Raw genomic sequence first — 12596 nt, forward strand, 5'->3', positions numbered from 1 at the left:
TTATAAAGTGTCCAGTATTGTGGCGTGTGGGTACAAATCATCCGTAACTCCTGTGTTTTGACCTCACCACCCTCATAGTCTGTCATCATGTCGCACCTTCAGTAATCTTTGTCTCTTATGTGTCCTTTTATTTTCTCAGACTTTATACCTTCTCATAGTCATGACTGTCGAGATATCTTTCAGTTTTAAATGTAGCAGTCCTTATTGGGTCTATAAACATGCAGCTTCTGAGCCAAAATTTGTACAATAATTTCTTGCTGAAACAATGAACCTCTTAACAAGTTATAAATTGAAGACAGGTATGCTTTGGTATGACTGAAGCATACAAGCTGCATCTTTATCACCCAGAGCTCTGCTTTTCTCTTATGTATCCAAAGTTCTCCATTGCTGTATGTGGTGACTCTTCTGATTGCGCTTCAACAGGGAAGAAGAACTCACTGCTGCTGCAGAAGTTCCAGAAGGATCTGAACGCCGGCGTGTTCAACACACAGGAGAACGAGATATTGAAGCAGATTATCCGTCAGGACAGAGAGATGGTGATGATGGTGGACCGCAAGCAGTCAGTTACCGGGATGAACTCGACTCCAATGTCGGGAAACTCCATTATTAACTCACCAGCCCAGCCGCCATATTCCACTGCCTTTGGCGCCGCTCAGTTACAGCAGTCCTCTGTACCCATGACCTATAGTGCTTCAGCTATTGCCAATGCCTCTGTTGCTCGCATTCTGCCAGTCGCTGCCGCTGCCGCCGCAGCGGCGCAGGGGGGATTCCCTGCATCCAGTCTTTCCCAGGTTAACCTGAATTCCTCTTCACAGACAGCACTGCAGCAGGGAGCGATCATGTCACCCTGCTCTTTCACAGCGGCCATGTGCAGCCCACCCGTTCAGACCCCGTTGGCTAGTCGAAGCTTCCAGTATGGCTCACCAACAGCTTCCCAGCTGTCGCTTATCCAGCAGCCCATTGGTCCACCTTCTCTACCCATACAACAGCAGCAGCTTGGTCAACAGCCGGCTGCTTCGACTGCCGCTGCAGCACAGCAGCAGGTCCCTTCACCTCAGCGGGGAGACATCCACAAGAGCACGCAGGCTCTCCAGTCTGGCAGCTTGAGTCGAGACGTCCGACACCTGTCGGCCTCCCAACCATCACTGCCACATGACACATCTCTGGGGCCCAGAGCTCATCCGGCTTCTGGGGAGTCTTTGGCCTCCATGGTGCCACCGACAGCAGCAGCCATCCAGGGTATAAGTCTACAAGGTGGCATTCGCACTACAGTGCCCCAGCGGGTCAATCTGTTCCGGCAGATGTCGTCGGGAGCTTTGCCCCCAGTGCGTTCAGCCGCTTCGGCAGCGGCTGCGGTGGCAGCAGCATCGTCAACCTTGACCCAGCACAGGGAATCCCCTGGATCTAGAAGAGATTCTGTCCTCAGCAGTACAGAGACTGAGCAAGACAAAATGCGTTTTGCATCAAATTTATGATTCCATACATCTTTCCCTTACTTTCTCTTTTTTTTGTGTGTGTGTTTCAATTCATCTTCAGGATGGGTATAGAACAAAAGAGGCAAAAACGAGGAATTTCTGAATTTATTTGTTACTCTCCAACTTTCTTCTAAAGTAACCTCATACAAATCTTATATGTATATAAGCCCTTGTATAATATTTTAGACATTTTTGTCTCCCTAAACTTAAGAATGTATATTATACAGATACACGTGAATGGATGTTTGAGAGTGTGGATGTGTGAAGGTGCAAGTGGGTAAAATCTAACTACAATATTGGCAAAGGCAATTTAAAGCTGTAGTATAAAAATGAGTCTTCCTTTCTAAGAAATATATGAAATGATATATCATGTATGACTTTTGGAAATTATTTTTATTTGTTATGTTTCTGTCTTTTGTTTCCTTTTCTAACTGGAATGCAATATGGATTTTGTTCTTAACCTGACGAAGAGGAAAAATGTTTTCTCCTGTTAAGCAGCTTTAGGCATCACTGTGCAATTATTAATGCAATTATCTCTGACAAAGAAATTCTACAGTAAAAGCATATACTTACGATAACAAAAAAATCTTCTAACAATTTACTGAGTCCTTGCTTGAGTGATCAGAATAAATACTGTAACAGTGTATTAAGTTGCTCCCAGAGAGGAGAATACAGTCTTCTGAGCCGTTACGTCCCCAAGGCAGGCTCACATTCAAACCATGACAGTGTTATGGGTCCAAAGGGAATAGGTAATAGAAATGCTGCTTTCCTTCTTTATTTCTTTGGTGAAACAAGAGCGTGGAGATGGATATGGATGGATGATCGTGTTTTTTTTTTTTGTTTGTTTGTTTTGTTTCGTTTTTGTTTTTTTCTATTTTTGATTTCAGATGGTTGAGATCTTACATAATGTCGCTTAAAAAAAATTCTGTGTATATTTATAATATTTATAAACTAAAGATTATCACCATTATGCAATAGACTGTGACATAACAAATACCTATATGTGTGCTGTAAATAGTTTTGTAGATCTAGGATTTACAGATACTGTGTTGTGCATTCTCTATCATAACAATGTCTTACTTCTATCATCTATATGCGACAAAGGTTAAGTGACAAAATACGTATGTTTCATAAGAGATGAGCAAACCTTAATGCAAAAGCTAGCAGAACTCGAGGCAGAGAAATGCAGGCTTGAAGGACATTTATGATTCCCTCTCTCTTCTCTGGATGTTTGCTGTATTTGGGTCTAGCATCACATATGTTTTTGGATCAGTTGAGTCCACACAGTATATAATTCAAAGAACTTGATTTTTGCCTTTCAATGCAAAGTGGATTAGTTTTTCCCGTTATCCCAATTTCAGTTTTAAAATGATTTCACTAACATTATTGATTCATATTCAAGGCCAGAAATATTATTTTCACTCTTACATATTGTAGCTTTTGAAAAATTATTTAAATTGTCCCCTATTTGCGAACCGTATCAAAAATACTCCGATGTTGCCATTGATTTATTTAACACAACAAGGTTAGATGTTTGAATTGGAGTCCTGAGTTAGGTTTTCTATTTGGCATTTTCTTCGTTTACAAGAGCATGGCAAGTTAGCAATAGCTTGTGCTAACTACATAGCAGGCAAAGGTTTGATATTATCTCAAGTAAACACGTATTTTCTTTAGTGTGAACTGTAAGTAGAAAAACAACCCACTCCCATTCACATAGTTATTTAGCACAATTTTACCTTTTGACATTCTCTTTTTAATTTCATTCCTCTGAAAGAGATTTAGTGATGGTAAAGTTTACCCGATAACCACAGTACGGCCCCTTTTTGTCTCTTTCCTTTCAGAAACGTTTAGCTGCCCAGTTAGGAAATATATTCAGGAGCAGTATGTCGTTAACATGAGATACTTAATTGTTTTAACGAGACAAGTGTTATATCTCGTTAAAATGACAGTTTCTCATTTTAATGAGATGTAGAAATACATTCCTCTTACTTATTACGACTTCTTGAAAAGGCATAGAGAATCTCCCACTGACTCTCCATCTTCTCGCTCAGTTTCTTCTATTAGCGCTCAAACATCCAGCAATATGTTGCCATTTTACTGTTATGGCTGTACTCATTTAAATGAGAATATGTTTAGGTTTTAATTGAATATGAATCTCATTTTGAGTTTCCTTGCTCTGGCAGTTAAATTATTCTATTTTTTTTCTTACACAGTTATTTTTGACAGAGTTTTTTAAATTACTAGATTCTTGCACCAGCATCATAGAATCCAATATTTGATTTATAGAAAAGGGCCTTCAGTTTTAAGTGTGCATAATGATTTTATGCTTTTTAAGTTGTTTTTTTTTTCTAAATCTGAATGTTGAACTTGTGGAACAAGCTATGTGTAAGGTAAAAGGTTGTCTTACTTGAGAAACTTGCTGTTATGAACTAAGTATTTGACAGGACCTACAATAAGTATGCAGCATAATTTTACCACCTTAACTTTTCTTATTACATTGAGTGAAAAAGGTCATTGTTTTATTCAAACTGGTGGTAAATGAAGAATAATGAGAATTGAAATAAACTGGAAAGTTTCTAATAAATGACTGAAAACAGAGCAATAAAGTGTAAAGACCAGAGTTTATCATATGCAAATTATGATGTGATATTTCACCAGCAGACTGACTTTTATGGTTTCTAGCAATCATATTTGAGGTGCGCAACATGACATAACTCGCAATGATTCTCTTCCAAAAATGGATAATTATCAACTGACTGAGCTTCGGATAAGAGTGATTAGAGTTTTTTGTATTGTTTTTAGTTCAAAACTATATTTTGTAACAGTTTGACATTTCCTAGTCTGTGTGATGGCGTGAGCTGTCAGGCTGAATACTCTACATAGCTCCATGTAACACTTTGCATACAGACATCTCCAAACACACACAACCAGCAGAAGAAAGAGGAGAAGTAAAGTTGAGAGCTAAAAGGAAAAGATAGGCAATATTAGAGGGTTTTGGTACTGTAACATTGGTGTATTTTCATTAAAGCATATCACAGACACTTTATGAAGACCTCAGGACATTGTATCAATGGGTAAAAAGGGGCCGATCAAGAGTGGATGGTAAACAAAAGCTGGTTTGCATTAAGGTTTCTGTCTCATGTAAATCCATCGTGTGGGCTTAGGTACTCTAAACTGACCCGGAGATTGAGGCATGAAAGTATAAAGTTAGCACACTACTATCTGAAGACTCAAATAAAAGCGGCTATCGTCACTGCTTGCAGGTCCATTCCGTGCACATGCAATAGGTTGCACATTGTGCTCAAGGCCTTACTGCTTTCTCCTTAATCAAATGTGACAAATTCTCAGTCAGTTTTGATTCAGAACTGCCGCTTTCATGGCACCAAATATCTCATCAGTTCATAGTGACTAAGCCCGTTGAGATACTGTTTTAAAAGATTAAAAGTCTTCACCCCAGACTGTCGGTAGTTCACTAATACAGTCAACCCACCACTGTCATGAAAGCATGCGTTGTCACAAATAACTTAAATAGAAACTATCTCGAAAATGTTGACGTTAAATGTTAATGTTAGATTCTCTTTTGTTCACTGTCCTTCTGCCTAGATGTTATCTGTGTGTTGAAACACAAGCATTGACTTTTTTGCATTAACGGTCTGAAGTATTTGTGCCTAAAACTATCGCCATGTTCCATCCTTTTCATTGCGGGCATGAGCCCGCCGCACACTAGCGTCACTTCTGCACACGGCTGCGCGTTCACTCTTACTATACTCTGTGTGTGTGTGTTCTGTGTCTCAGTGTTTTTAGACAAGAAAGGAAATAATAATGATGGCCAAATGTCTCAACGTGTGCAGCTGGTGTCTTCACTTACGGTGAAAACTGCTGGAGGCGGGTCCTTTTTTCTTTATTTTCTAAAACTCTCGACTTAAATAGAAATGTCATGAGGTAATGTATAGATAAAAGAAGAAGTGCAATCTTTAGACTTGCAGATGTATCACAGACTTGAGACATTGTATAAATTTGGAGCACCTTTATACCTTTCTTTGTAGCTAGCCACTGATGTAAAAGGTTGAGTCCTGAAGCGTGAGAAGAAACTGGCCAAAGCAAAACATTCAAAGTCTTTGTCTTTGTTTTTAAATTGCACTTTCTGACTTACTAATGAAAAGATGGGGATTCTTTCAGCGAGGTTACGTGCTGGATGAGATAGAAAAGGGAGCGATATACCTGAGAGTTTGTGCTGCCCTCATCTTGTTTGAGTTTCTAAACGGGAGCGGGTGGGGAGGTGTTCTATTTGCAATGGAGAGCGCTTAATTGTGAATATGCCATAGTGTATAGGAGCTAGTACACAGTTGAGATGGATTGCAGCACTGTTGGTTTGTGCTGTTTTTGATACTTGCCTTTGGAGGGAGAGCTTCCCGACTATGTGCTTTTTATTTTTCACTAAACAAATCTCTACTAACTAGCATACTGGAACGGGCATTATCAGTGACGTATAACACAGAATAACGAGCTTACACATTAGGAATTTAGAGACTGTCAACAAACCAGCACATATATTATTTATGAATATTTCTTTTCTGTGGGTTTGTTGGTGTTTTGGGCTGGGGATGGGGCAAGATGCAAAAACAACTGATAACATTCGTCTAGGATGAACCAGATTTTTCTTTGGTTTTGATGATCACAGGTTTCGTTATGTTTACCGATAATGTGAGTTGTGCAACCCCGGCTCACATGGTCACTGTTCAGCTTATTCAGATAATCCGAGGCTTAGAGAAAACAAACTGTCTGGTGGTTGCTTATAACAGAAGAAAGAAGGATAAATGTAAACTTTCTTACGATAATATGCAGACAAACAGTGTTTGTCAAAAACTCTTTTTGATTTTTTTTTTTTTTTCATTTATTTTGTTTGTAAATAATAAACCTTGAAAATATAGAAAATAAACGACATATTGTCATTTAAATCGGGTGTGACTCATTCTGTTGCATAAAACATGCAGGCAGATTGTGGACTCATTTACAATTTGATTATTGGAGAAGAACGTCCGGGAGTATTTTTAGATGTGAAGCAGTGACTGAGAGGTTCACAGAGTGTCTTGGCTATATGTGTGCATGTCAGCAGTTACAGACAAGGCGATTATGGCAGAGAGGGGTTTCTGTTCATTATCTACAAAATCCTAAACTTGACAGGCAGTTGAACCTTCATGAGGAGAATCCATCCTGGTGAGTTTTAGCTGTAAAGACGGCCAGAAACTGCATCACCTACAGATGTTACCCTTGGTTAGCATAAATTATATCAAACCTCGATAAGTTCTCTCTGTCCGACGGAAGAAAAACAGAACAAGATTGAGGGCTTTTTTTTTTTTTTTTTGGTGGGGGGAGCTCTTTGAATAACTTAAGGTAATCTAACCTGCTTGATGTTTTAGTAAAGGTGTAGTGTTTTAAATTAGCCTTCAGTGTAAATTTTTAAAAACTCTGATTGGTCAAAATGTTTGTCATTTGATTCCATTGAACAGAAAATATTTTTTCCATAGGTACATTTAGGAATAAAAAAAACAGTGAAACACAACTAGACACATATTGCAGATGTAATGCTTTTTTTTCTTTTTTTTTTAAGTGCATCCATCCATCCCTTTTCTATAACCACTCTGATGGTGCTGCCTGTTTTCAGTGGTCGATGGGTAAGAGCTGGGGTACGCCATGGAAAAACAGGAAGATAGACAGGAATAAAGTCATACACTCTCAAGCAGATTTCAAAATATTTATTCCAGCAAGTATGTATTTGGACTGTGAAAGGAAAATTTTTCACCAAAAGAACGTGCAAACTCTATGCAGAAAGGCCCCGACTTGGATTTAAATTCAGGACTGTTTCTCTGTGTAGACTGTTAAATAAACTCATTAGGGACTCTGCAAGCAACTAAAACAGAAATGCTGCCAGTCAAAATTGAAAACTGCATCTGTTGCCAATAGTTAGCAAAAATTAGGTTTCATATTCATTCCTTTTTTATTGTGGGTTAAATTTCTTTGCAATATCTTTGAGACATTCAGTCTAATTCACATTGTTACAACCATTGATGGAAATATTGTAAATGTTGCTCCATATCTCAGCATACAAACATAAATAAGGTACTTCTTTCTTTTAAATGTAACTAAATTAGATTTATTAGTGCTTCTCATTTCTTTGATATTGCTATTTCAGCATTTAATTCTGGCACTTTGATGCTCATATACTTTTTAAAGATGATCCAAACTTACTTCCTACTTGTGCATCCCATCGTGGTTTACATATCCTTCAGTGCTGACATACACTTTTTTTTTCTCAGCTGACCTTCAGAAAAAAAAAAGTTTGCCCATAGATATTGACTATGGTCTAAGAGATACCTTGGACATATTTTGAAACAATTTAAATAGATCTTTGGGTCTTTGAACTGGAAAAGGGCAGGAAGGAAAGGAAGGTATCGTATAAGTCAAAATACAATCCCAGATGTACTCGAAGATGCATTTAAATGTTTGCCATAGTCATGCAAAAAAACAATCCATAATAACTTCCACAAAGACGTCAGCGGAATTTTGTTATTGTTCTTATGACCCTATGACTTAACTCTATCAAGCCACAGAAATCAATATAGTATAAAGTTGCTTGCTTCAACTGTATTTTCCCCTCCTTCGATTGTCTGCAGACTCCAGTGACATTAAGACATGACTGGCTTCCTAAGGTGCTCATGAAAGGTCATACCTCCTGCAGACAACAGATGAGGAATTTCAGACTTCGGATAAGATTCATTTGTTGCCCATTAATTTTCCGTTTCACCCGAAGTCACCTGACTGCTTGAACACTGGAGTCAGATTAGCTTTGCCATTGTGTTTACCTGCATGGTATCCATGAAAACATTGATGCCGCTGAGAAAAACATAATGAAGCCAAAACAGTGACTGATTTCAACACCAAAGCTTCCCCAGCTGCCGTGTGACCTCCTCACTCTCCTCTGTTTTTTATGCATCTGTATTTAAATTACATATTTAAAAAAATATATATATATATAGAAAAACAATCCTTTGGCTGATTACAGCCTGACCTCAAAGCTCTTTTTTTCTGTCTGGAAATAAAAAAAATGTTTTTATCCCCACACCTGTCTGCAACGGCAAAACACGCTTTTCTTTGTTGAAAAGCCACCAAAAGACAAAAGAAGAGCACTTGATTGAATTTCGGTAAATCTTGTTCTGTTTACATAACCTGCATGAACTGCAAGAAGATAAAGGTTGTAATGTCACGCAGCGGAATTGAAGTCAGCATGTCGGAAATCCTCTTCAGGAAAGGGCACAGCAGGAGGAGAATCTGCTCAGTATTGAAGTCGGAACCAACTGAAAAGTCCGTCACGATTACCTCTGTTAAGTCTTCCAGCCATCGTGGGAGGTTTTTTCTAGTCTGAGCAGCCTCAAAGAAAGCCAGGAAAAGTTGCTCTCGGTTTTGAATGTAGTAGCTGTCCCCGGGCCGGGAATCGAACCCAGGACCTTCTTGCTGCAAGGCAACAGTGCTATCAATTGCACAGCCAAAAAGTTCATAATGTACATGAACTATATATATATATATTTTCATATTTCTCCACAAGAAGACTTAGGTTTCTTTAAGAAAGTGGTTTAAGAGATTTTCAAAACCAGAATTGGAGGCATCTTGTCTGATTTTTAGCATTCTTACCTGTAGGATGCTGAAAACATTTTTTGTAAGTAAGTAAAATCGTATTTTTACATAGTACCTTTCACAGATATATAGCTCACAAAGTGTTTCACAAAAACAGAACAATGAAAAAAAGAAACACAAATAGTAACTCACTTAATCTTTAATTACACATAGTGACTTGCTACTTATTGCTTTGTTCAGTGTTGTTAAAACGCAGTCACAAATAAATATTTATATACACATTAGAAAACAAAACATAACTTTCTGTCTTTAAATCAGAGCAAACTCTTCATGTTTTGGAATGGCCACAATTATTTCTATTTGCTTAATGCCAGAATTTAGAAAGAAAAAGGAAATAATTAAAAAAGAAAGAAGCTACATTTGGAATGTCCACATGTGTGGTGAGTCACTGCAACCTTTCCAAATGACCTTGCTTTCACTTAGGATTTAACCTCAGATATGACAGCTGGACTTCTGCAGTGACCTCGCGGAGGAGGATTCTTGTCATCTTGTAAGTCATGTCCAGCTTCTTGCACGCTCACAGAACAGACACACAAAAACCTAATCTGTTTTCAACCGGGGTAAATGAAACAAGTTGACTACTATCAACACAAAATCTAAATTAGCCAGTACTAAATCAATATTTGATAAGATTCTATGTGAATTTTGTGACATTTCACCCGCTCTGGGGTGGTCTGCAGGAGGGTAATGCTCACCACACTGAAGTCTATTGATGAACTGTCAGCACACACTGTTGGTCATCATGAGACAGGTCTGTCAATCAATTACACCAGAGGGATTTCTCTGCGCTGAAGCTCATTCGTGCATCTTGTTTTCCTCCCCTGGCCAGGTGTAAAAAAAAAAAAAAAGTGTGTCTAATTTTGAATCACTGAAGAGAAATGGCAAGAAGGAAAATACTGTCAAGTAACATTAGGAACTGGGACTCAGTTTATTGATGATACTGACAGTCAATAAAAGATTACGCCCACTCTGTGCAGGCTGAAATAAGTCCCCCTGGAGAGACAAAATAATTCCCAGGGTTGATTAGTAATCATTGTTCTGAAAATAGGTGTAAAACATTACATCAGGAAAATGTTTCTTACCGCTTTTAACTTACGGCACGAGTTCCGTTGACAATAGTTGGACAAATAGGATTGTAGCACCAGAGCCATGAGGTTGGATTCATGCTGTGTTTCTAAAATCTCAAATACTGCTGGACTTTTTTGAATGAGATGTTGGTGCAAATTTTGTTAAAGGTTGGAACAGTGGGCAAGCCCCGGTGTACTAAACTGTCAGTGTCCCTTTTAAAAACTAATTTTGCAACTGTATGGAAAAAGTCTGTGCCTCAGCAATTATTGCATGGAAGATTGCTCTTTCAGTCTTCATAGACAGCCATATTTAAAACATTACAAACATGTACTATGCTGGGGCTTGTTTGTCAGAGTTAAAGTAGCCTACCTTTTAAAAATAGCAGCCTTTAAGCAGGTATTAAACATTCATTAAGCCCACATTTCTGTAATAAATATGCTTTTTACTGGTCTGATATTCTGTTCTAGTCTTAGATGTCATGTTTCAATTAGCAACAATCAGAAAATAATCATAATTAACGTTCAAAACATCAGTGTGTGTAATTATTTCATGTGTTTCACTTAGTGAGACGAGTTACTGAAATAACATCCAAATTTATTGAATATGACTGTTTAATTAGCCTGCATGACTGACATAAAAGCTTGGTTTGCATTTTCAGTAATTACTTATTCTTATTCTTTTGGGACTAAACTACTTTATTAATGAAACTGCTTATAGCTTACATTTATATTTAAATTTTTAAGAGGCAGTCATTGATTAAATGGTCTCATGTTTGATCATAATTCCTCTATCCTGTTTTGCAGATGATACCTCATTCTATTGATGGACAGATGGATGGATGGAGACGTTCATCCTTCCTCTCCTCATCTTTCTGAAAATGCAGTTATTACTTTCCCAGACATGGCAGCCTGTTATGTTAACAGGTAGGGAAACCAAGGCAACAGAAGAAACACAAATATTCCAGATATTTTTAGTTTTCCTGGTCTCACAATTTTAGATAACAATCTTAACTTGAATTAAAAATATTGACACCATTTGATAATGTAGGTGAAAATTTTATCTTACTCCTAACAAGAGGTGCATCCCAAGGACAGCTTAACAATTCAGGGGTTTTTTGTTTTGTTTGTTTTTTGCTTTTTATTTATTTATTTTTTTTTTTTGTTCATACGTAATCACCACACTGTAAGTATTGTGGGTTTCCAGGCTTTCCATATTTGAGTGCATCCCCAGGAGAAATGTCTTATCTTAGGCTTCCAGAGGAACTTTAACAACTTCTTATGTTGCACACAATTCTCACCACTTGTCCCATCAGGATTCTCCTTATCGTCAGTCATTTTACAGTGTAATGAGCTCCCACTTAACTGTAGAGAGGATATGTGTAATAATTAATTCCTAGACTTCCCATCACTGCGGCAGGGCTTGCACACACAGACGGGTTTGACATTTTCGGAAGATTAATGGTCATTCTGATTAGATTGCCAAAGTGGTAATCAGGTTACACAGTGGGGATTATCTGGTCTGTTTTATAATAAAGAACTTGTTTTTAAACTAAGTCATGAGAATGTCTCATATTACCTCTGCACAGATGCACAGTTAAATGCCCAAATAAAATAAAAATAAAATAAAGCATATATTTCTCCAATATTTTTCTATGGTATTTATAATCTTCAGTTCTTTGAGTTTTTCTAACATCAATGGAGATGCCGGCACTGCTATGGTGCAAAATGGTTCCACAACAGGAAGTGAGAGTTGAAGATGTTAGGATTTATGCACCTGATCAAATGAACACAGCCTGGGTGAAAGTTCAGATTATTAATCCAAGTGCGTTGAGTAGTTGGGCTCAAATCTTGGTTGGTCAGTGTCAGTCATAGCTAAAGAAAACTAATCTGGTTAGTCAGAGGGCAGACAGATGTGAAAGGTTTCCCGTAGATGTGGAGTCCTGTCCCTGTCCCAGACTCCACGGACATGTGACACCTAAAGCCCCCTGCCTGGCGGCAAATAATCCGTCCATCGTTAAACCCAGCCAGATTAGAGCAAATCCCTTATGACTTGACAGTTTGTTGTAGTTTCCATAACCATATTAATGGTAATATGATGCTTCTTCTATTATTCCATCCTCTCATTTATTATCAACACAAAAATTTGATCAGGTTTTAGAACTGTTGTAGCTAATAAAGCAATGAAGGAAAGTGCATGGAGAAAACAAAAAGAAAAAGAAAAAATATAGGAGTTAGGGAGACAGACAGCACATGCTCAGACAGGCAAAATATGTATTTGTAATTTAATGGATTAACAGTGAGCGACCTCTGCAGCCTGTCAAACTTAAGCTGTGGAATCCCGAACCGTCTGTTAGACAACGTA

The 12596-nt window shown here is 38.0% G+C and overlaps 1 protein-coding gene across 3 annotated transcripts in view; it reads left to right on the top strand.

Annotated features, from left to right (window-relative positions):
• Nucleotides 1-3952, top strand: part of LOC122846762 (potassium/sodium hyperpolarization-activated cyclic nucleotide-gated channel 1) — a 94918-nt gene extending 90966 nt beyond the window's left edge. For all 3 annotated transcript variants that reach the window (XM_044143907.1, XM_044143908.1, XM_044143909.1), the window contains one exon: nucleotides 424-3952. In XM_044143907.1, coding sequence (XP_043999842.1) covers nucleotides 424-1475 — 1052 coding nt within the window. In that variant the 3' untranslated portion in view covers nucleotides 1476-3952. The remainder of the gene's footprint in view (nucleotides 1-423) is intronic.
• Nucleotides 3953-12596: the final 8644 nt, after the last annotated feature.

The sequence above is a fragment of the Gambusia affinis genome, linkage group LG17, assembly GCF_019740435.1.
Source record: "Gambusia affinis linkage group LG17, SWU_Gaff_1.0, whole genome shotgun sequence".
Taxonomy (NCBI): domain Eukaryota; kingdom Metazoa; phylum Chordata; class Actinopteri; order Cyprinodontiformes; family Poeciliidae; genus Gambusia; species Gambusia affinis.